At 42.1% G+C, this 25,160-nt stretch overlaps 1 protein-coding gene across 4 annotated transcripts in view; it reads left to right on the forward strand.

Moving 5' to 3' along the window:
* The window catches only part of BRPF3 (bromodomain and PHD finger containing 3), a 94,869-nt gene extending 69,956 nt beyond the window's left edge, over positions 1-24,913 (forward strand). For 3 of the 4 annotated variants that reach the window (XM_063453010.1, XM_063453002.1, XM_063452993.1), the window contains 6 exons: positions 6,837-7,040; positions 9,783-9,876; positions 9,949-10,037; positions 10,134-10,228; positions 10,311-10,468; positions 24,001-24,913. In XM_063453010.1, coding sequence (XP_063309080.1) covers positions 6,837-7,040; positions 9,783-9,876; positions 9,949-10,037; positions 10,134-10,228; positions 10,311-10,468; positions 24,001-24,184 — 824 coding nt within the window. In that variant the 3' untranslated portion in view covers positions 24,185-24,913. The remainder of the gene's footprint in view (positions 1-6,836; positions 7,041-9,782; positions 9,877-9,948; positions 10,038-10,133; positions 10,229-10,310; positions 10,469-24,000) is intronic. The other variant, XM_063452997.1, reaches the window with a different exon arrangement.
* The last annotated feature ends 247 nt before the right edge of the window (positions 24,914-25,160 follow it).

The following is a 25,160-nucleotide window of genomic DNA, read 5'->3' on the forward strand; positions in this document are numbered from 1 at the left end:
AGATGCATGCGCAACTATAAAACTACTAATTAATACATGCAGCAACCAAAGAAAGAACCCTGATAAACAGATTCCCAAAAAACAACCCGTAAATTGGTGCGCAATATCAATTAAAGCGCTGTACAATTAACTTGCAAAATATCTCTTGCCAATAAAAACAAATTAATCAAACACTTAATGTGCAATATCAATTCATACTGTGCACAATTATCTTCTAATATATATTGTGCAAATAAATATTAATTAAGGTGCATAAGTGACCACTAGCTAATTATACAATAATGGTACAAAGATTAAGTGCAAAAAATTACCAAATCTTATAAGTGATTTTCCAGCAATTAACAAATATAACTAATATACTTGCACATTTCCATTTGATAATCTCAGGGATCTAAAAACTGAAACAAAAACTGTCCCAGTGCAATACTGTCATATATCAAAAACTGAGATAAAATTCAAATAAATTAAACTCACAAACACGAAGTGGTTATAGTATCAATCCCAATTGAAGGACTCTGGGAGCATCAGCCCCTTGGGATCCAATACACTCACCACCAGCCACATTTGTGGTTTACAATCTTTATTATATTCCAGAAAAGGTTAAAAAAAAAAAAAAATTGTGCAGCACTGAACGCAGATTCCTAAATACAGAGGCCAGGTACCTGGACTGGGGTGCGTGTCAGTCCCTTACTTTTGTTGGTCTTAGCAGCTTAATCCAGCATACTCCCTCTCTGCACTTCCAGGTTTGGCACTATAGTGTTCCTTTTAATTAAAAAACATTACATTCATTACAGTTCCAATGCATACTCCTCACTGCTGAATGTAATGTGAATTCATCGAACTTGATGACTTTTGTCCAGTGAAATGCTTCCCAGAGGCATGCAAGTAGACATAAAACACATACATAGCTAGCACAGTGATATAACTATTCGGTGCATCTCCACGAGTGTCAGTGAATGCAACACTATTCATAGAGAAGCATTGGGTGCATTGCAACTAGTCAGCATCAGTATGTATGCTGACACCAGATATAAAATAGATGAATTTATTTTAGTCCAGCAAAAATGTGTTCAGTGAAAGGGCTTCAGGGGCAGAATTTATACACCAAATTACTTAATTACAAAGTTATTTTGTGGTTTCAAGTAAGTGTCTTTTTAAGAACAGCAGCTGCTTTATAGGATCAACTCAAAACAACAATACGTCAATTGATGAAAACAATATATAACACAGAATTATAACATTCATGCATTGTGCTTTCATTTAGGGCACTTTTGTGTACAGTTCTTCATTCTTAAAAATATTACAATACATATTCATGCAGAGAAAGGGAAAGAGAATGAGCAGATTTGATGCTCTTATAATAGCATTTAAATATGAATAAGTAACACTCTCTTACAAACCTGTATTCCTAACACTATAGCTCCCACTGGCCCCTCCTAATCCCCCCACCCCAATGGGCAAATAAAGGGTTAATTTACTTAACTGATACCAGCGCCAATGTCCCTCGGTGCTGGGTTGGCGATTTGCCTCTTCTAAAGTCAGATGGGGGAGGGGGGAACCTGATGTGTATGCACGGTGAGTCCATTAGGCCCTCCCTGTAGGAAATCATTGAATCAATAGACCACAACGAGAAGATAACTTAGTACTGCAGTTTACGATTATGATTTCAGTAAGGCTATTGACACTGTTCCACATAGAAGGCTCATCAATAAGCAATCTTTAAGTTTGGATTCCAATATTGTTGAGTGGGTTAGGCAGTGGTTGAATTACAGGCAACAGAGGGTTGTAGTCAACCCTATTCAAAGCAAGGTCTAGTTACCAGTGGGGTACCTCAGGGATCTGTACTTGGACCCATTCTCTTTTAATATTTTTATTTGTGATATTGCAAAAGGTCTTGATGGTAAGGTATGTATTTTTGCTTATGATACTAAAATTTGCAACAGCGTTGATGTTCCAGGAGGGATCAACCAAATGGCAAATTATTTAGGTTAATTAGAAAAATGGTCAAAGCTGTGGCAACTGACATTTAATGTGGATAATTGCAAGATAATGCTTCTTGGGTGTAAAAACCCAAGGGCAGAGTATAGAATATTTTATACCCTATTAACCTCAACATTTGAGGAAAGGGATTTAGGAGTAATTATTTCAGCTAACTTAAAGGGACACTCCAGGCACCCAGACCACTTCTGCCCATTGGAGTGGTCTGGGTGCCAACTCCCACTACTCTTAACCCTGCAAGTGTAATTATTGCAGTTTTTTATAAACTGCAATAATTACCTTGCAGGGCTAACTCCACCTCTAGTGGACAGCCACTAGAGGGAACTTCCTGACTAATAGCAAAGATTTTCTTTGCTAGAGCGTCGCTGGACGTCCTCACGCTGTGTGAGGACCTCCACTGTCGCTCAATTCCCCATAGGAAAGCAGTGAAAATCTTTTTCAATGCTTTCCTATGGGTAGTGCTAATGCGCATGTGCGGCATTGCCGCGCATGCGCATTAGGTCTCCTCGGCCGGTGGGCGGGATTAGTCTCGCCCACCGGCCGACGGAGTCATGAGGAGCAGCGCGGAGGAGGAGGAAGCAGCGACGAGGGATATCGTCACTGCCCCAGGTATGTGACTGAAGGGGTTTTCACCCCTTCAGCAACTGGGAATTGGGGGGTGGGAGGGAGAGGGAACCTGCAGTGCCAGGAAAACGGATTGTTTTCCTGGCACTGGAGTTTTCCTTTAAATGTAGGCAGACAATGTAATAGAGCAGCAGGAAATGCTAGCAGAGTGCTTAGTTATATTGGTAGAAGTATTAGCAGTAGAAAGAGAAGTGCTCCTGCCATTGTACAGAACACTGGTGAGACCTCACTTGAAGTATTGTACACAGTACTGGAGATTGTATCTCCAGAAGGATATTGATACTTTGGAAAGAGTTCAGAGAAGGGCTACTAAACTGGTTCATTGATTTCAGGATAAAACTTACAAGGAAAGGTTAAAGGATCTTAACATATATAAAGCTTGGAGGAAAGACAAGACAGGGGGGATATGGTAGAAACATTTGAATACGTAAAGGAGGAGACTATATTTAAAAGAAGAAAAACTACCACAAGAGGTATTTCGTCTTAAATTAGAGGGGAAAAGGTCTAAAAATAATTTCAGGAAGTATTACTTTACATAGAGGGTAGTGGACACATGGAATGGCCTTCCAGCTGAAGTGGTAGATGGTAACACAGTGAGGGAGTTTAAGAATGCGTGGGATAGGCATAAGGCTATCCTAGACTTAAGATAAGGCCAGGGACTAATTAGAGTACCATATATACTCGAGTATAAGACGAGTTTTTTCAGCACATTTTTTGTGCTGAAAAACCCCCACTCGTCTTATACGCGAGTGTCTGTATTATGGCAACTTACATTGCCATAATACAGATAGGACTGCCGGGCTCATTACAAGCCCGGTGGTCCTGTTAGGGGCTGGCAGCGAGCTGTAACTTACCTTCACAGCAGCTCCTGTCAGCTCCGTTCTCTCTCCTCCGGCCGGCTCCCTCTGCAAGTCTCGCGAGAGCCGCAGGGTCAGAGCGTGGCAACGCTCTGCGCGGCCGCGAGACTTACAGTGGGAGCCGACCGGAGGAGAGAGAAAGGAGCTGACAGGAGCTGCTGTGAAGGTAAGTTACAGCTTCCTGCCAACCCCCCTCCTACAGCCCATCCACTGGACCACCAGGGAATGAGAGCCCCCCTCCCTGGCCAGCTAACAAGCAGGGAGGGGGGACGAAAAAAATATAAATAAAAATTTAAACAAAATAGAAATAATATAATATATAAAAATAAAATATAATAAATAAAAAATTAAATAATTTAATATTAAAATAATAATAATTTTAAAAAATAATAAAAAATGCCCACCCCCACCAAGGCTCTGCATCACACACACAAACACACTCTGCATCACACACAGAAACACACTGCATTCATACACACACTGCATGCATTCATACACACACACACTGCATGCATTCATACACACACACACTGCATGCATTCATACACACACACTGCATGCATTCATACACACACACTGCATGCATTCATACACACACACACTGCATGCATTCATACACACACACACTGCATGCATTCATACACACACACACTGCATGCATTCATACACACACACACACTGCATGCATTCATACACACACACACACTGCATGCATTCATACACACACACACACTGCATGCATTCATACACACACACACACTGCATGCATTCATACACACACACACACTGCATGCATTCATACACACACACACTGCATGCATTCATACACACACACACTGCATGCATTCATACACACACTGCATTCATACACACACACTACACACACTGCATTCATACACACACACTGCATTCATACACACTGCATTCATTATATAAACACACTGTAAATAAATATTCAATTAATATAATTTTGGGGGGATATAATTTTATTTAGAAATTTACCAGTAGCTGCTGCATTTCCCACCCTAGTCTTATACTCGAGTCAATACGTTTTCCCAGTTTTTTGGTGTAAAATTAGGGGTCTCGACTTATATTCGGGTCGACTTATACTTGAGTATATACGGTATTTAGAAAATTCAGCAGACTAGATGGGCTGAATGGTTCTTATCTGCCATCACATTCTATGTTTCTTTGCAGGTAGAAGTTGTGATACATTTATATGCAAAGGTTAGAAATTTAAAGACCCAGCAGCATGACTTGGAAGCTAGTGGTGTTTGTAGAGTACAGAACTAATTTAGGCATATTGACGGGAATTCAGGTTACAATGCATCAGTTTCATTCACTGAAATCTGAATGTCAGCAAGCGTAATGTGAATTAAAAAAACAACTAAAATTGCCACGCTGTGACCATAGTGGAAGTTTTATAGATCAACTATTTCAGCCTTGATTTTGGAGTTTGGATTTTGTTTACTAAAATTCAGTGTTCAGTTAATAACCCTAATAGAATTTGAGGTGGGAAAATTAAATAAATAATAATAAAGACTAACAAGGACTTTTGGACGGTAACATTGCCAACAGTATTTATAAATCAGCCTAATGTAATAAACAGAAAAGTTACCTGCCTACTACCCCAATTCGCAATACACATTAAAGTAACTCTCCAAGTACCAGAACATAATCATCCAAAGGAAGTTGTGTTACCAGAAAGTCTCTGGTGCTGGCTCCAGTAAACCATTCTCAAGCGGTTTAACACCAAAGTTCATGTTCCAGAACCAAATATCCCTGTCTCTCTGTCCTTCTATTTTCTCAAAATCAGACAAATCTGGAAATTTAAAGTCTCTTTCAGAATCGGGCAGTCGCACTGCTGACAGCTGAGAGTGGTCAGCTAATGCTCTCAGCCAATCAGTGACATTCCATTCATAAAACTAGTTTGTTAAAAAGTATTCCGCCCTGAAACACAGACTTTGGAGTTAAACCATTCGATAAAGGGTGAACCAGTGCCAGGGTCCTCCCAGCACAATAACTTAATTTCAATGAAGTTGTTATGGTGCCAAAACTGGTAATTTAACAGGTTTTTAGTAGCACTGTAAAGTCCTTTTTAAAGTGCAATCGCACGTGCTTCCTCTTCGTTAATAGTGCACCTTACAACACCTTAGCTAAAATGCTAAATCTGAGTCTGAAGAGGGTATTAAGAGGAGCAAGAATTAGCTTGTCAAAGGAGAAATGTATAAGCAGACTGTACAGATATAAGAGTTGGAACCTTTAAGCAGGAGTATTGCAGGACATATGCTTAAAGATAAATAGAAATAAAATGGATGCATCCAGTCTGACAGAAGAAAGAGGGATGATGAAATTAACCCCTTAAGGACACATGACATGTGTGACATGTCATGATTCCCTTTTATTCCAGAAGTTTGGTCCTTAAGGGGTTAAAGGACCACTATAGGCATCCAGACCACTTCAGCTCAATGAAGTGGTCTGGGTGCCAGGTCCCTCTAGTTTTAACCCTGCAGCTGTAAACATAGCAGTTTCAGAGAAACTGCTATGTTTACATTAGGGTTAATCCAGCCTCTAGTGGCTGTCTCACTGACAGCTGCTAGAGGCGCTTCCGCACTTCTCACTGTGATTTTCACAGTGATAAGATGCCAGCGTCCATAAGAAAGCATTGAGAAATGCTTTCCTATGGTCTGATTGAATGCGCGCGCAGCTCTTGCCGCGCATGCCCATTCGTCGGAAGAGGGAGTCCCCAGGGCCCAGCGCTGGAGAAAGGTAAGAGTTTAATCCCTTCCTCCCCCTTCAGCCCGGCGGGAGGGGGACCTATTAACACATTAATTAGCACTTTAGTGGTCCTTTAAATTAAATGTGAAAAGAAAAGCACTTATGCTTTCACTTGATTGTTCACTTGAACAATACACCGCAATGCAGAATAAAGCAAAATAGAATGCCAAGGAGAAGGGGAAAGAGGGATGGAAGTAAAGCGTGAATGAGAGATCATGTTATGGGCTGACTTGATGGCAGCCAGGAGATTGCTATATGAACCCTATTATTAGAGGGGATGGAAGAAGTGGTGCTTCATAAAGAAAATAAGCCGCAAGCTCATACATAATTAAGAGAAGAGGGGAATGGAATTCAGACACCATACAGAAGAGATGGCTGAGGTGGTTGTGTGTATGCAGTGTTGTTGGTGTGTAAATACACTGATCGGGGTATAGAAAAAATTGCACAGGTGTGGAGATATGAAAGTTCATTGTTTTTAAACTGATTTCAAGAATTTAGGAGTGCAGACTATGGGAAGAACAGACAGTTTACAATGTGAAGGAGGATAATTACAGACACATATCTGCATATCTTCCCCAGTGGATCAGGTTCTTCTTCCAGAGAATCGAGCACATCTTTCCTCCGAATGCCAGCTCAAGGAGCTGTTGGAGAAGCTGGACTTTGTGACCAGTGCTCGTTCTAGTGGAGCTCGCACAAGACGCCTACGACTTCTGCACAGGGAGATTAATGTTTTGCGTCAGAAAGTAGCACCACGAAGCCAAGATGTACGAGAGGCTAACACAGGTAGGTGAATCATTAGTTTTATTTCCCAGGCTCCATGAGTGTCAAATTAAGTTTGCATCTTTGACATGTGCATGGTGTATGTAAAGCAAAACATAATGATGATGATGCTGAATTGACCACAGTTACAGAATATGTAAATAGAGATCAGTGCACACGTAACATACCTTTTAAGGCTAATTAAAATCACCTACTTTTTGTGTGGGGGAGGCTGGAAACAGGACTGCTTCCACTAAGAAATATGTATATCCATGGTATCCAGTCACCTCATGTGACCTTCCTGTGTCAAGACTACCACATCTAACTAACCAATAAATAATGGAAAAAATAGGGTTACTGCAGTACCTCATTACAATAAGATTAAATACCGTGCTGCTATTGACTAAAGAGCCACGGTTGCTCCTACATTGGATACATCTAGGCAAAATAATAATACAAATAAATTGCTGAAGCACTACATGTATAAAGCTGTGCACCATTGTGTTGCATTGCCATTTATTAAGGAACATAAAGCATACACATTTCTTTCTCACTGTAGCATGACCTCAAACAATAAAGACAACACTTACAACAGATGTGCCATTCCTCCACCGCACCATCCCCAGATATGAGTGTGTTTTTTTTTTTTAGTTTTAGATATGTTAAAATAGACTGGCGCACTACATTCAGAAAACAAAACGGGTGTGTGAAGATATATTATTATTATTTTATTTATATAGCGCCATCACATTCCGTAGCGCTGTACAAATAATATATTATATTCTATTTAATATAATATATTATATTTGGAAATTATATATATATATACACATACATACATACATACACGCACCAGTAAAGAAAAAATACAGGCTGCACTCTCTGACTTTAAATATAAAAAAACTGCTTTATTCCATGTGACAAGAAAACGTTTCAGGCCACGCAGGGACCTTCATCAGGATTAAGTGACTCAAACTTTTGAGTCACTTAATCTTGAGGAAGGTCCCTGCGTAGACCGAAACGTTGATTTCTTGTCACATGGAATAAAGCAGTTTTTTTGATATTTAAAGTCAGAGAGTGCAGCCTGTATTTTTCCTTTACCGGTATATACATCAGGATCCTCTTAAAGGACTGGCACCCGGCTAATTATACCACTGCACCAAGGCAGTAGGATACTAAAGCGTGAGTGCAAGGATACATTTACTGTGGATCTGAAGTTAACAGGTATGTGTGAACAGGAACTAGTTTATTAAAATGACAAATATGGAAAAAGTCCCAAATAATCAGCATCCAACGTGTTTCATCTGAAAATTGGACTTTCTCAGGGTTCTGGGACATCGTTGTAGTTTTTTTTACAGAAAGAGAATATAATAAGGCATACTGAGTAATCCGGCATTGTCAAACACACATTTTGAGACGGATTGTATAACATAAAAGATTGAAATCTTATGTCCCACTGCCTGTTAAAACCTTAACAATAGTTGCAACCGCAACACTGTAAAACATTGTAGTGAGAAAGCACTGCAGTGTGTAGGCTATGTACAAAAATAGGCATTGTATAATTGATGCAAAAGATAAACCATTCCATTCTAACTTTCATACTGCTGCTTTGCTGGCAAGCAAACATGGCTACTTGTAAGCATAAGAAAAATAAAAACAAAAGAAGGGGCAAGAAAAAAAAATTATTATTGGTGTTGCGGTATATTAGACTTTGGTAGCTTGGCTAGTGACCCAGGTACACCGAGACAAACAAATTAACTTTGTAGAGGTAAAGATTGAATTTAAGCTAACACTGCAGCACATGCCACTTGCATTGATACCACTCCGGCCCCCACTGCCAGACAAAGCCCCAGAGTCTAATTTTGGCCCACCGTGTCGGCCCCAGGCCGTTGAGAGCCCATATGCGGATCCTACTCTTCCAGTGACTAATGGCACCAGGAACAGAGTCCCAGGAGGAATGATGGTAGTCTCTTTGAGGATATGTGGTAAATCCCCCTCGAAGCCCTCAACCCGGGAGTGCGGTGGCGGGCCATAGGTATCTTGGGAGCCATGAGAGTGCCATTAGGTCAGGACAATCTTATCCTCAGCAACAATCGCGGCAGTGGGAACGTTTTCTTTTGGACCAGGCTGGATGTTGTGCACTGAGGATCAGAGGGTAAGTCAAGCAGGCCATGTGAAGCTTAGGTAAGCCCAGTGGCAGCCATCTTGGTTGAGACTTTAGAGCAGGCTGCCAGGTATCAGAGCGTCGGGTAGGTCACTACTACGCCTCAGGTTGGTAGACAGCAGAGCAGTGGGTAGGTGCCGGAAAAACCCCTACCGGCGGGTGAAACTGGAACCCTTACCACTTCCAAGCACTCCGGCAGAGTTGTCACTTCCCCCGTCTGCATCCGCACGTAAGCCACAGAGAATCTTCAGGAGTAGACTGTCGGTCAGGCCTGGCAATGCTCTAAAATTAAGATACAGGAGTTGCTGAGCTCACTCCAAGTGCAGCCGGCCAGTAGGATAGTCAGGCCCCCCATGTTTTTGCAAACACTTTTTTACTTTTTGTATCATGGCATGTTTTAGCTTGTCTGGGCCTACATTTTTATTGATTATTTTTTTTTGATAATTTTGCTATGGGTTTGTTCAACAAGATTTTTTTCCTTATACAGTGCACCATAGAAACGGTGTATTGTTTTTTAAATGACATTTAGGACTTTACTTTTATGCAGTTTTATTTAATATATGTAATTACAACTATTTAATGAGGTCTGTTTCTCCCCTCAGATGACGCTAATGGGTTTGCACCTTATGTGAAGATTGGGTCAGATTCTGGTAGCAACCCACGGCTCAGCCGTGGGTGTGCCTTGCGTTTCTGTGGGTAAGTGACACTTTTTCTTTGACTATAGTATATTGCAGGACTTTTACACAGCTTTCCTCTCTTTTGCCTCAGCAGGAGTCAGGTTCCTATAGGAAAGCCAACACTTTCTCAAATTCCTTGCCTTGCTGCAATGAAAGAGGATTCAGAATACACTTGCCAAGGTAAATTATGATTCTTTATCTATTCCTGCCTCTCCCACCCCCCCCCCCCCCCCTCCCTTTATTTCTATATAGCATTATACAAATATGTCTCCACAGGGAATCTCTTGATGCCATTTAACGGATCAATAAAACTAGAGCCACTTTATCTGGTATGGGCCAAGTGTCGTGGGTATCCATCCTATCCAGCCTTGGTATGAGCAAATTATTTCCTAATGATGTGTTGGATTAGTTTTCTCTTTGGTGATTGTTTACGACAGTTAATTTTAATTTCAGATAATAGATCCTAAGATGCCAAGAGAAGGATTGCTTCACAATGGAATTCCCATTCCAGTACCACCCTTAGAAGTCCTTCAGTTGGGAGAGAAGAGACATGTTGAAGCTAGGGGGCAGCACCTGTTTTTAGTTCTCTTCTTCGATACTAAAAGAACCTGGTTAGTGGCATTTTTTCACTTTGTAATGTTTATTTTTTCCCATTGGTTTTGTTTATATTGGAAATATGCTATACGATTAAAATTCCTGACCAAAGGTCAGATATCCATCCTACGTTTAGAAAATAATACGAATACAATAGTTGAACCTCACCTTGACCAAGGCACATACATTTAATTCCTTTACTTCAATCATAAACTTTTTGGCAGAGAAATAAGAGACTTGTGTTTCATGTTCCATCATGTCCCACGTATGGTCTGCTCACAGACTGGTTTAATCAGAATACATTTCTTTACATAACACCAGAAAGAGGTGAAAATGTTGTTTATAGAAATGTGTGTATATGTATATACAAAGTGTTCCCGTGTTTCACTTTCAACTTTACATATTACTGGGAGCCATCAATAGTCCCACCTAGGTGAGTGGGGTCTCGATCATGAGGTATTCACCCAAATGGGGAGAACTAGGAATCTTTCTGATAACTTATCTCCTCAGTTTGTGCTGTGCAAGGATATGGGACCCAGGTGGACACTATGCTAGTGCCATTGAATTTTAGATTTCCTTACATACACTGAACAAAATTATAAATGCAACACTTTTGTTTTTGCCCCCATTTTTCATGAGCTGAACTCAAAGATCTAAGACTTTTTCTATGTACACAAAAGGCATATCAAGATGCTGATTAGATAGCATGATTATTGCACAGGTGTGCGTTAGGCTGGCCACAATAAAGGCCAATCTAAAATGTGCAGTTTACCTGTAAGCCGAACCTGACATATTTGGGTGCGATAAGGACAATGCCCAGGACCGGGTATACCGCCATGTTGGGGTGCGATAAGGACAATGCCCAATACCAGGTACGCCGCCATATTGGGGATGGCGGTCTATATTTCCGGTCCGGACCATATTTGGAAGTGGAAGGGCCCGTTAAGTTTGTTATACACATGTGTAAATGTTTTTAAATCACTCATATGATATGTAAAGCCATATTTGATGATTTTAAAAGATATCCTCACCTGAGGAAGACCTGTTACAGGTTGAAACGCGTTGGGCCATATTTGTTGCTTTTTTTAACCAACTTATTGTTAATAAATACCTTTTAAAACATTCACCTTGGACTCTGGAGTTCCTGTTTGATAGCAGCACTGAGTTCCTGAGAAGTGTGATCGCTGGAATTTCATCTAATATCTCCTTGATGAGATGAAATGCGCTACAAGTTCCGAGCCTACTTTAATTGGCTCTGAAAAGTCAGTTTACGGATTACCTTCATGAATTCATACATATTGTATAAAGATTAGACTGTGTATTTGCTCTCACTTAATTTGATGTAGGAAAAAGAGATTTATTTTTTTTTATTTGTATTTTATTTGCTTTTGCATATAAATCTTACAATGTGACCAATATATGGGTAGTATAAAGTATAGACATCAAGTAATGCTGTGCATGGGTATGTATCTCAAACAATACAAACAACTTATAAGCATTAAGGATAAAGGAAAATAGCATAAACTATAGTTGAGTGCATCTTGTCTTTGTCTGCGGTCTTATATCTCTGATGGGAGGCCTGAATTGCCGTCGACATGGGTTGCATCCTCACTGGATCAGCTCAGGTGGTAAGCCTCGAGCTCCGTGGTTTTTGCAGTGGAAGGGTCTTTATTTAAGCATTCTCTAGTCGCCACGGTTGTGCGGTGTGTCTCTGGGTCATTAAGGTCGTTTTATCATGTCCCTTGGTGTCAGTTTGCTTCTTGGGTGATGGTGTGTGCTCCCGCCCCTCGGCTATTCTGTCTAGATTTCGGAGGAAAGGTTCTGGGTCCTCAGACGAGGTGAGGGTGATGGGTCCGGCTCCAAACGTTGCCAAGAGTGAACCGTCGGCTCCCCATCTGTATTTCACTGAGTTGTCTCTCAGTCTCCTTGCTATGGGTGCTAGTTTCCTCTTTTCTGCCAGCACTGCAAAAGAGAGATCACTGTATATCGCAGTACATTGCTCTTGTAGTGTATGGTTTGCAGTGCCCTGGATCTGGCCATGATCGTGGCTCGTGCCGCTATGTCTCTCGTGAGTGCAATAGTATCTCCTGGGGCATTGCTAGGTGCTGCAGCAGATATTTTCACCCTGAATACTGACTTTATAGTGGGAGAGGCTGCACAACTTTCAATTCCCAAAGCTGCAATCATGTTTCTTGTGAATTCCAACAGCTGCTCCCCCTCTACAGACTCTGGGACGCCCCCGATTCGGATGTTCCTTTGTCTGTGCCTTGTTTCGAGTAGGGTCACTGCCCATTGCAGCTGGCAGACTTGTGCTGTGAGACCCACTATTAGGCTACTGTTTCCTTGTATGTGGCTGTCTCTAGCGGTTTCTCTCGCCTCCACCTCTCTCACCTTTTGGTGTATAACCCCCATTTCATTTTGTGCCTCTGCCAGGTCCGCCTTCCAGACCCTCCTTAGGTCCGTTAGCAGTCTCTTGATATCCCCTTTAGTGGATGGGGATGAGTCTTCTTCCGACTCGGAGGTCTGGGGGGTCTACCCATGTGATACCCATAGATTCCTCTCCCTCCTGAGAGTCTTCAGAGACCTCGAGGTCCGTGTGAGTCTTGGGCGCCATCTTAGACTGTGGCCATGGTGCAGGCCTGCTGAAGGAGAGCCTGATATCTGGCGTGCGAGGGAGCGCAGGGCGCTGTCTTTGTTTGTTTTTGCGCCCCATTTCGTTATCTGGGGGTTGGTGGTCCTTGTGCTGTTTTTTCGCTCTATTTTTAGCGGCTTTTCTCTCTTTTTTGTGGGTCTCTGCCGGAGCTCCACAGATAGACGTCTGGTTCAATGCTCTGCCGGCCACGCCCCGGAAAAAGAGATTTTAAGATACTGGTTACCAAAGAAAATATGTGTAAGGTAAACCATAAGTATTTGTGTGCGCAAATCACCTTGTTTGTTTTTTATATCATGTTTTTCAGTGTGAATAGTTACATTGCACTGAATTTTATCGTTTAAAGCGCCACTTTTTCCTTTATTTCTTTATTTTATCATTCTTCAGTGCTAGTTTGGAATGCAAGGATACTGTCAAATGCTTTTACAGTGTACATAAAATATACAAAAACCAGGACACAAAAGGTAAACATTTAACCGTTAACTTGTAGCAGAGCTGCTTTGCTAGTCTGTTTCGTACCAGCTTATGTCTTGGGTCCCTCCTCTTATCACCCTCCACTGCAACCCCTATTATGGAGGCCCCAGTTGTCTGTGTCTCTCCGTGCCTCCCGGTAGACCACCCCGTGTCTCCCGAGCATCCCCCGGCCAGGGCTCCTTTATGGGCTGAAAGCCAGGAAAATATCCTCCTATGGGGATCTGAGAGGCAATCCCTCTGTGGGCCTGGATAATAGACACTCCATGGGTCCACTGTCAGCCATCTTTGCATAATCTTAGAGCTCAGGTCCAGCACATTTCACCCTGGGGCAGTTCCACCACATATGTATGTAGCTTCCATTATCCCCGCACAATCTCCAGCATGCGTCCATGAGGCTTAATTTAATTTGAAATTTCTTGATGGGGGTGGTGTACCTTTTAAAAAGCATTTGTATGATTGTTCTTGCAGTGTCGCACACATGGAGGATTGTGCACATGCCTCCCATATATCCTCCAAGTCTATACCCTCCAGCACCTCACCCAGATCGGTTTTCCACTGTTCTGTGTATCTAAACCCTCCCCCAACTGCTGATGTCAAGCCCAGGTGTTGATAGAGCAACAATATTAGAAGATGTCATGGGGGGTGTTGACAGCTATTTTAATCTCTTTCCTCTGAGCGAAGTCCCTTATTTGGATGTATTTAAAGTAGTCTCTAGTACGAAGGGGAGCGTTCATAGGTGGCCATGGCCTTGTCTACGTACAAATGTATGGATCTCTGTAGCCCTGCATATTCTAGGCCCTTAAAATCTCTCGCTCTCATTCCCGGCGGGAAAGCCCTATTTCAGAAGATTGGAGTAATCAGGGAGTCTGGGTTACTGAGAGCGTATTTTGTGGCTGTCAAGTCCTAGATATGGAGGGAATTTAGGATTGCTGGGCAACTGGTCTTCGGAAAGGCTCTGTGTTCCCTAGGGACTCACATTATGAATTGGGGTAGATCTGCTGGGGTACGTTCATCTTTATGGAATGGAGCCTACGCATCCAGGAGATGGGCTTGTCCATCCAGTGTTCTATATCGTGTGTTAGTGTACGGTTCAGTGGGGGGTTGTTTTGTTTGAATAATTGGGCGTGGTCCGCCGTCAGGTGTATGCCCTTAAAGGTGAGGGTCGTATCTGAGATTTGCAGTTTGTAACCCGTTCGGAGCTGCAACATGTCCAGGGTTGAGCATGGCTATTGATTTATGCAGGTAAACTCTATAGCCTGAGTTGTAGTCATAATGTGTTAGTAGAGTGGTTAGGTGTTCTATAGAGCACATGGGATGCGTCGAGGTGAGCAGGACATCGTCAGCGTATGCCGCGACCTTGTATTGCTTGTCCGTAATCGGAACTCCCAGTATGTGTGGATGACCTCTAATAGCGTGTAGTAGTGGCTCTAACGTGAGGGCAAATCGTAGCGGGGATAACATGGTTCTGGGAAGCCCAGCGAAGGCCTTCCCTACTTCGACATCTGCCATGTTAAGACTGGCCCCCCTACACGTGTTTTCATACAGTTGTCTGCTTCGTATGAATCCAACCTAGTGTGGATGTATCAACCTGGTCAAAGAGGCATCAGCCTAGTCGGCAGGACCTTGGTGAAAAATCTTCATGTCTGAGTTTATGAAGGAGATGGGTCTATAGTTAGATGCGTGTTTGTCGTCTTTCCCTGGTTTTGGTATGAATATGATGTTTGCCAATGCCATGTCCACGTCTGTTGTGCCGCCCTGCATGATGTGGTTGCATAATTTAGGGGAGAGTTCCTTTCTAAATGTTTTGTATTATCTGCCGTCTTACCCATCCGGTCCTTTAGTGCCGTGATTGCTGTTTCTACTTCGATTTGGGTTATGGGCACTGTCAGGTACTCCGTATCTCCCACTGTCAACCCCGGCAAAGCCATGTTGTTGAGATAGGGCTGTAATTCTTTGAGGTAATTAGTGTTGTCACTGTTGAGGTGGGGGGAGTGGCTTTATAGTCCCTTGTAGAATTCGCTGAATACAGCGTTAATGTGTTCTGGTGTAGTGGCCACTTCACCATTAGTGTTTTTTAGTGATGTGTTTAACACCGCTTCTAGGGTTGAGATTTCTAGTTAAGATGGTGTCCATTTTGTTCAACTTTTCGTAAAACAAACACTTGGACCATAGTAGGGAGCGAGCCACTACCTTCAGTGATAGTTCCTTAAAGGGACACTCCAGATGCCCAGACCACTTGGACCATTGGAGTGGTCTGTGTGCCAACTCCCATCACCCTTAACCTTGCAAGTGTAATTATTGCAGTTTTTATAAACTGCAATAATTACCTGGCAGGGTTAAGTCCTCCTGTAGTGGTTGTCTATCAAACAGCCACGAGAGGGACTTCCAAGCTCTTAAAACCCGAAAAGTGTTTTAATTGACGCTGGACGTCCTCACGCTATGCATGAGGACCTCCAGCGTCGCCAGAATCCCCATAGGAAAGCACTCAAAGCATGCGCATTAGGTCTCACTGCGGCTGACTGCGGGGGTGGGGCGTGGGCGGAGCCTGACCCAGCGCCGAGGGACATAGACGCTGGATTCAGGAAAATCACTGAAGGGGTTTTAACTCCTTCAGGAACGTGGGGGGTGGGGGTGCAGGAACCTGCTGTATCAGGAAAATGGATATGTTTTCTTGGCACTGGAGAGTCCCTTTAATGGAGTGTCTAATGGCGTTAATTTCTGTGAGTTTGGTGGGTGTGGGTCAGTTTTGTGTTGTTGTTCAGCTCGTCTCAGCTCCGATTGCAAATTCGTTAGTAGTTCTGTTTTGCGTTTTTTCCTATATGACGGCCCATAAAGCTGTCTGATTTACATCTGGTGTGTGTATCGTTGTGTGTGAACTATTCTCTGAGGACTGTGTTGGTTGTGCAGCAAATTTCCTTATCGTTAAGTAGGTTAGTGTTAAGTTTCCATGCCCAATTGGTTGAGTATTTGAGTTTGCCACGGGTGACCGAGATGTCCGCGTGATCGGATCATGTTATGCTATTTATTTCGGGCTTCATAACTTTGACCATCCCGTATCCATTTAGCAGTATATTGTCTATTCTAGAGTTTGTGTGGTGTGAAGTAGAGCGTAGAATCTCGTGTGTCTGGGTGTTGTAGTCGCCATGCGTCCAAGAGTCCTGTGTTTGTTAAGAAGGTGTGCATTAATTTATCTTGCGCCCCTCTGCCCTGGGATCTGGGGACCCACTGCTTAGAACTCCTATTCGGCCGCCATACACGGCACAGCGTTAAAGTCTCCCCCTATATGAACACCCCTACTCTGGTGTTTTGGGCCAAGGCAGTAAGGACTTCCCAGTATTGTGGGTCGGGTTCGTTAGGAGCATAAACTGTGGTTATTTGAATTTTAGTGGTGTATATTGTGCCTGATATAGATACATATCTACCCTCTGGGTCCGTCTGCGTACCTGTTGCTTGTATCAGACAATGTTTATCAATTAGGATCGGTACACCTGCTCTTTTGAACAGTGTGCGTGCCTCCTATATTCTAGTGTGTCCTGTCCAGCAGTTGAACCTGGGCCGATCTGGGAAGGTGTGTTTCTTGGATCTATATCTGCCGCCTTATTCTTTAATTCTTGCAGTAGAAAGCAATGTTTATTAGGCCTATTGAGGCCTTTAACGTTAAGAGATACTACCTTAAGAGCTATGAGCGTGATGATACCCTGGCGCTACTATATGATCTGCTGCTGTAATTGAGTATGTTAGGGCGTGTGAGCGAATGGAGGCCACAGGCGCTTCCTCTTCTGTGTGTTTTGTTTATCTCTCCGATGCCGCGGGACCTTGTCAGCAACACATAACAAATACAAAACAAATATTACAAGAAACATAAAACTTAACTTGTTTAATAAAAACAGCCTGGTCTTACATCTTGCCAGACCAACCCGGGGGTGAAACCCTCCCCCCTCCCCTTAGCCACTGCTGATTGACAATGCACAATGTTGCATAGTTTGTTGTCTATAACAATTGCCAAGTCGTGTGTTATCCTTAATTCGCTTCTATTAAGGGTAAAAGTTGTTTACGCCGAAGTTACATAGTTACATAGATGAAAAGAGACTTGCGTCCGTCAAGTTCAGCCTTCCTCACATTTGTTTTTTGCTGTTGATCCAACAAAACCCAGTTTGAAGCACAATTTTGCAACAAGCTAGGAAAAAAATTCCTTTTTGACCCCAGAATGGCAGTCAGATTTATCCTTGGATCAAGCAGTTATTACCTTACATTGAAAGATTATATCCTTGAATATTCTGTTTTTGCAAGTATGCATCTAGTAGCTGTTTGAACATCTGTTCAAGTTCATAACTTTGCATTTTTCTACATTAAATTTCATCTGCCATTTGAATGCCCAGTCCTCCAGCCTATCTAAATCCCTCTGCTACATGTTTCTTATAACAAGAATCTTAACAGATATAGCTGCTCAGGTGTTCAGAAAGTGGCGAGTATGATATGAAGGGACTCTTCCTATTCAGACTTTGGGTGAACAATTTCACCTTTTCATCTAGAGTCTGCAATACTGTATTTGACAGTTTGGTACTTGATCGTGTGGTCCTAAAAGACAACATTTTCAGATAAATTTATCAATTCGTGTTTAAGCCAATCATTACAATAAATTTTGGAAATACTACTAGTCCTGGTGTTCTGCTTGTCATGTGCATTGTAAATTCATCCAGGTTTCCAAAATTTGAACTGGGCCATTGGGAAGGTATCCAATGCTTGGAATCTGTCCAGAAATGTATGAAAGTGATGGGAATTGTTTTTGTTTTTGATACTTAAAAAAGTACTTACATGAAAATGTCTATGAATGCGATAACATTTTTCTGGTTCTGGAGTAAAGCTTCTATCTGGTGGTGATTTGTGAGTGACATGAAGGACCTTAAAGGACCACTCTAGGCACCCAGACCACTTCAGCTTAATGAAGTGGTCTGGGTGCCAGGTCCAGCTAGGGTTAACTAATTGATAAACATAGCAGTTTATAAAACAATTAGTTAAGCCTTCCCCTATTTCCTCTAGTGGCTGTCTCACTGACAGCCACTAGAGGCGCTTGCGTGATTCTCACTGTGAAAATCACAGTGAGAGCACGCAAGCGTCCATAGGAAAGCATTATGAATGCTTTCCTATGTGACCGGCTGAATGCGCGCGCAGCTCTTGCCGGGGAGGAACGGAGGCGGAGAGGAGGAGGAGAGCTCCCCGCCCAGCGCTGGAAAAAGGTAAGTTTTAACCCTTTTCCCCTTTCCAGAGCCGGGCGGGAGGGGGGCCCTGAGGGTGGGGGCACCCTCAGGGCACTCTAGTGCCAGGAAAAAGAGTATGCTTTCCTGGCACTAGAGTGGTCCTTTAAATGCCCATGTTGAAAGGTCTACTTGACCTTTCAACATGAAATTGGTGAAACAAATTTATTACATCTTTAACTCTTCATGCTTCTTTAGGCTGGAATGTTTTCCCATAGAAAGACATGCACGGGGGCGGAGCCTGACTGCCAAGGCAAGCAGACGTGCACAGCTTGAGCTCCTGCATGAAAAAGAGGAAAACTGTGCATGAGCCCAGTATTTAAGCTCAATATTACAAACAGCCTGGCAGAACCTGTACTCAGGAGACTCCGGGCACACAATATCACACTTATCATGAAACCACTGTTGATGACAGCCCGAGGGCCTGAAGGTAACCTGATGGGGCCTGGTCGAGGGAGAGGCGGCCGATTTCCCGGAGCTCAGGCCCTGCAAGCGGACCCACTTCACTCCGATCCCCCCCCCGGACCGATGGGGTTTATCTCGGTCCACCAACTACCCACGGAAGGGGATACGAACAAGCTGAACCGGAGGGCAGGTGTGTCTCGCAGCATGATCCTCGCGGCGAGTCCAAGATGGCCGCCACGCGGGAAGCCCGGCATGATAGCCCACACACTCAATGGAGGGCCCTATTTGAAGCCAGGTTTGAGGCCGTCTGCCGCAAATTCTGGCACCGAATCAAACAGAGAGCAGCCACGGAAATCTCCTTACGCACCAAACAGAGGACCCACACTGAGGGGCACCTGAGAGCCAAAGCTTCCATCCAAAGGGAACTCTGGGGGGACAAGAAGTCTAGGCCCCGCGCCTATGCTGAGGAGAGGCGGAATCGGAAGGGGACGCATTCAGGCACAACGCATGGAACCGTAACTACCCCACACTCTACAGGCCATCCTAGGCCGAGGGCCAACCGGAGAACACCTCCGAGGCGCCGTCCACACTGCCCGAGGCCCGACCGCCGCTGGCGGCAGCAGAACAACCAGGCACTCCTGGGCACCCAAAAAAGGGAAGACTCGGCCTCCAGAGGAACCCGAGTCTGTGGGCTGAAGGCGCCGACCCTTTTCACGGCCTGGGGCGAGAAGGCGGCCCCCAAACATCCGCATCCCACCATGCCCCAGGGGTCATCCCAAACGCAAGGTACCCCCACATCTCGCCTGGGCATTGGCTGATTCAGGACACAAAGGTCGGGGGGACCTACATCCAGCCGCTTCCAGCCATGGACTTCGCTGCTCAGCGGAAATCCCACTCGGACTGTCCACCCTGCCGATCACAAATCCAGCCTATATTGGCTGCACCCTGTTGGACTACGGTCCTCCATACCTTACTTAATAGCCAATTACAGCCTACTGCTATGTAGAAATCTTGTAGTGTATAATAAGCTTAACGTTTTTTTTTGTTTTGTTTTGTTTTTTCGCATGCAAATAGGAAGCTTACCTATTCACCACGACCAATCTGTATTATGTGTGCAGTAGTAACTAGCCTCAGCTCAGCCTAAAATGTACGACCAGATAAGCCTATGTCTCAGCCTGTGAATAAAATGTCTACAGGGTTATATCCATATGTCCAAGCGAACTGGCCAGATTAAGTAGAACCACAATAAATGTTATAAGAGAAGTCCTTACCACTATACCTGGCGATAGAGCAGTCACTCAGCGCGAAATGCCAATTTAGAGAGGTTCTTTACCCAGCTAGACATGGACGCATGCCCTACCTCCGGTGTCCACGAACAAAGATTCTATACCGTATACCTTCCATCATGATAAGCCTGTACAGTTAACTACACCATAAGCGCTAAGCGTAATGTTTCAACATGTTCATGTTATACTCACCTTTAAAAAATGAGACACTTATCTAGGAAATGTTATTTGCAGTTATGCTATGACTAACGTATACTTAATATTGCACATTTCCCTCCCTTTTATTTCTGTATCCCAATTCATCTGTCTCAATAAAAGAAAGATTGACAAAAAAAAAAAAAAAAAGAAAGACATGCACTCTTAGGCTTCTTGTCGTTTGTTAGCTTGCATACTTATATCACCATTCTCCTAAATGCCTGTCTCTTCGTAAGCAGGAAAAACTGAATACATGTAAATTGACTTTCCTGTTTTGATCAAAACCATTGTTTCACTCATAATGGTTTTTCTTGTGTTACACTTCTACAGCCCACTTTTTCCCCTTTTCCAGTATGCCTATTCTCCTCCCTTCTCAGCTCTGTGACTAGCTAATGCAGATAGAGGAGGAGCAAAGCTATGAATGAAATTCCCCTGAGAGGATCAAATTCCTGATTGTAAAGAAGAGCCTGTCTGTGGCGATACTATTAAATGTACATTTTCAACTTCCAGAAGGCTGACAATTTGTAATATGTGAGATGTAAGTTGTTCAAATAAATAAATAAAAAATGGGCATAATGACTAAATGAACAGTTAGATCAAAGAAAGTTTTTTTAAAAAAAACACAAAAAAATATAATATTCAAAGTTTTTTTTTTTTTTTTTTTTAAACACAAAAAAAGGGGCAATTAAAGTTGTGGCAGTCTGTCGAAGTATCACCGCCACAGATGCCCTTTTCCCATAATAAAACACCAATAATCCACGAGGTATAATATCGCCGGTTTCACATAACCTCCCAAACATGAGCCAAGGCTTTATGCTGGGAAAAGACTGTTTATTGGCAGTACAGACATCAAATTTAGAAAGTCAGTAAACTCCTCCTCTGTGCCTGTAAGATAATTGAGTCAGGAACTGTACTAAACTCAATCATCTCCAGGCACAGAAAAACAAACAATTTTAAAACGTCCCAAAAGTACCTTCAAAATACATGGGAACCTGGATAGCCTGGATCTGGGTGAGCAATATATCCAAAAATCCGCCACATCGGTTTGGTAGTTTTGGATTGCCATCGCAGGGAAGTTCTGACCGGTCTGCCACGAGGTAGAAACCCAAAATAGTTCCATAGAAATTGTGGCAAGAGCTGGTCTCCGTTCGTGGGGTTTTGTACGAAAACCACCTAAGGTATAGGAAAGCTGGTTCGTGTAGAATGCTCCATGTGTTCGTTAGTTTGTAACTCCCGAACGCCGTTCGTCAAGGTGAACTGGAAAGGGCCGTAGGTCCATGGTGACCGGTGTTCGCGGAAGTGCCTGGCCGAAATGGGTTCCAGGCACTCGACAACCAAGTCCCACTGCCAGTGTTCGGGAGACAAGATGGCCACCATCCATTATACCAACCACGTGCGTTCGAATAGACGAAATGGCGGCCACACAGTGGAGCATTCTATTAATTATTTCCTTCGCGGTTTTCATACAAGATACATAACGTTCCATGTTCTAATGGGTCTCTGGGGTGGTCTCGGTTCGGGAACCGAACAAAATAAACTAAACAAATCTGGGACATGAATCCAGACGAACAGAAAGAGCTGAACGAGATGGGGTATTCCGTCACAAAAGTATCACCTAAATGAGCCACACATTAACCTAGAAAGGCATAGGGCGGACATTGTTTTGGCTGTGACATTAACTTCCGGAATTATTGTAATTGTTCCTTGGCATATAAGCATGAAAAAAATAGGTATAAATCTCACATTACTAAAGCTGTGGCTTTAGTAGAACCGTAGAACAAACAAGAATTGGTTTTACAAGCAGGCCTGCATGGCCTCCACTTAACATAATTATTCCTTTTGCAAAATAAACACTTAAGGCAGAGACAGGGTGGGTTTAAAAACAATGATGAACTACATCACAAGGGGCTCTGGATCAATTGTCTAGGTGAAGGAAAATTCTCGTCTTGGTTTAAGCACATGGTGCCATATTATGTCATCAGTACGTATTAGTTATATTCAAATGTTTTTTATTTTGAAAAAATATTATGTTAATAAACGAAAATGGTAATCTACGTAAGAATATATAACAGCTAATAGTAACAAACAGAAATTTATATACATAACTTGAAGTTATTAAGTTAAAAGTGTTAATGTCATAGTGACCAATAGAAAACATATAATACTGATAGAATAATAATAAACTCAGGGATTAAAAAAAAAAGGCGGGGGGGAGAAAGGGGAGGGTGGGAAGGGAACAATACTGCGTCCGCAATGCAGCCCAACAACCATCAACAATAAAAAAGAAAACAAAAGGAAAAAATAGATAAGTATATACAAGAAAAAAAAGGTTGTTATGTCTTCAATAATTTATACGGAGAAAATTGAAATGAGAAAGAAATAAAGATAAAAGAAGGTGAGACATTTAAAAGATGAGATTCGATCACATGGATAAGCAGACCAATTTAAATTTATTCCTCATCACCTTTTATCTTAGTGGTATTTAAGTGACACTTTTGGCATTGCATCTGCTCAGGAACCTCCCTGGAAGAATCACCACCAGGTATACTTAGCTTATTGCAGCAGGCTAGACATGTCCACAAGAACTTGAACTGCTTTGCTATTCTAAGTGCTGTGTTAAAATGTCAATTGGATCTGTGAAAGGTCATAGCTATCTCATTTGAAGCAGGAGCAGCAACTTTGGTTATAAATACAGAGAATCAGTTTTCCATTGGTGTAGGTACAACTTCTAAAGATCACACGTAAGGTGTGGAGAAGTTGTCTTTTGCCACACCTTGGACAACGTATGTGCTATCATGCATGATCTGGGAAATTGGCAGCCACAGTTGGCTGGGCAGAAGGGCAGAGTGCCATCACAATAAGTGTATTAGTGTCTGTTCATCATGGACAGAATTAGGAAGAAAACTTTTTATTCTGTACAAAATCTAGTTTTTATCAGAGTGAAAGAAAAAAAAGAGATAAATGACCTAACAAGATTACACACACAAAAATTCTCAACAGAAATCTATGTAAGCCGAAAGCTACCTGCTATAGATGTATAGGTACCTATGATCAATTTCAAATTAATTGTGTCAAGTTGAGTTGGTTCAAATATAGAGGTGGCTGTATCACAGTATAATGTCATGTTCTTTCTGCTGTATCACTTTTTCTTCTGTAAGCACTGATTGTCTTGTCCTTTGTAACTTTATGCAATTAGTGAGACCGAAGCCCCAGAAATTAAATGTTCTTGAAAAATTATTCTTTCCACTTTTGACTTTTTTTTTTTTATGTTTTTTTTTTTTTAGGCAGTGGCTTCCCAGTGACAAGTTGTTGCCACTGGGTGTGGATGACACAGTGGATAAACTGAAAATGTTAGAAGGGCGTAAAACCAGCATCCGCAAGTCTGTGCAAGTGGCTTATGATCGTGCCATAGCCCACCGAAGCCGTGTTGGGGGTTCACACCCTTTCATTACTTCAAACTACTTATAGTGATGTTTATGTTTAAGTATATACTGGTTTGTTTAGCATGTGCCAAAATAGAGCCCTTAAAATCTGTAGTGACACTATATATAACTACTTTATAGATTAGAGTCAATGTCTTCTAATATATAATTACATCAGAACGTAAAAGTTCTTACATTGCACACAAAAAAAAATTATATATTAAAATATATGTATATGTTCTTCTAAAGTACTGTGTAGTGCTGATATCCATAATGATTTTTAAATTGTCCTTCAAAATATAGAAATTGTAAGTATATATAAAACCACAATCACATTTTAATAGAGAATGACTTGGAAGAAAGCCTAACTTGTTATAATCATTCCATATATGCCCAACCACATAATGTTTTGGCTGATTTTAAACTGAACAATGTTATTTTATTTTATTCTTTTTACATTTTTTTTGCAATGGTTTATTTTTATAAGCCAATGAGCCCAGAGAAAGTTATTTTTCTCTCTTTTGTTTTAATCAATGTTTCATGGTTTCATATTCTTTCTTCGTTCCTCTTGTGGTTGATTTTGAACTGCCTTTTAAGTTGGAGTATTTGTCTAATAGCTGTGTTAACTATGTGTTTATAAAGCTTTACTATATCTATGATTTAGTCCAACGAGATGGACAAAATGCGTTTGATGTTGTATTGCACTTTTTGTACATGTCTTAAGATGTATTTAACTTTGGATTATAAAATAAAGTTTACCACTTGAAGAAATTAACTACAATTTCCATCTCAACTTCTCATGGAAAGTGACCAGTTCACTGCTTTTTGATGTTGATTTTGTTCCTGCTCATACAGTGGTGATTTAGAACTCCACCAATCTCTGGAGGGCTAATATAGATGCGCAATCTTTTAAACATAACATTAACAGCTTAAAGGGCGCTCTAACCACCAAAATGACTTTATCTTAATAACGTAGTGTGTAAATTATGCTCCTGTAATTTCACTCAATTCGCTGCCATTTA

This window comes from Pelobates fuscus, chromosome 1 (genome assembly GCF_036172605.1).
Source record: "Pelobates fuscus isolate aPelFus1 chromosome 1, aPelFus1.pri, whole genome shotgun sequence".
NCBI lineage: Eukaryota > Metazoa > Chordata > Amphibia > Anura > Pelobatidae > Pelobates > Pelobates fuscus.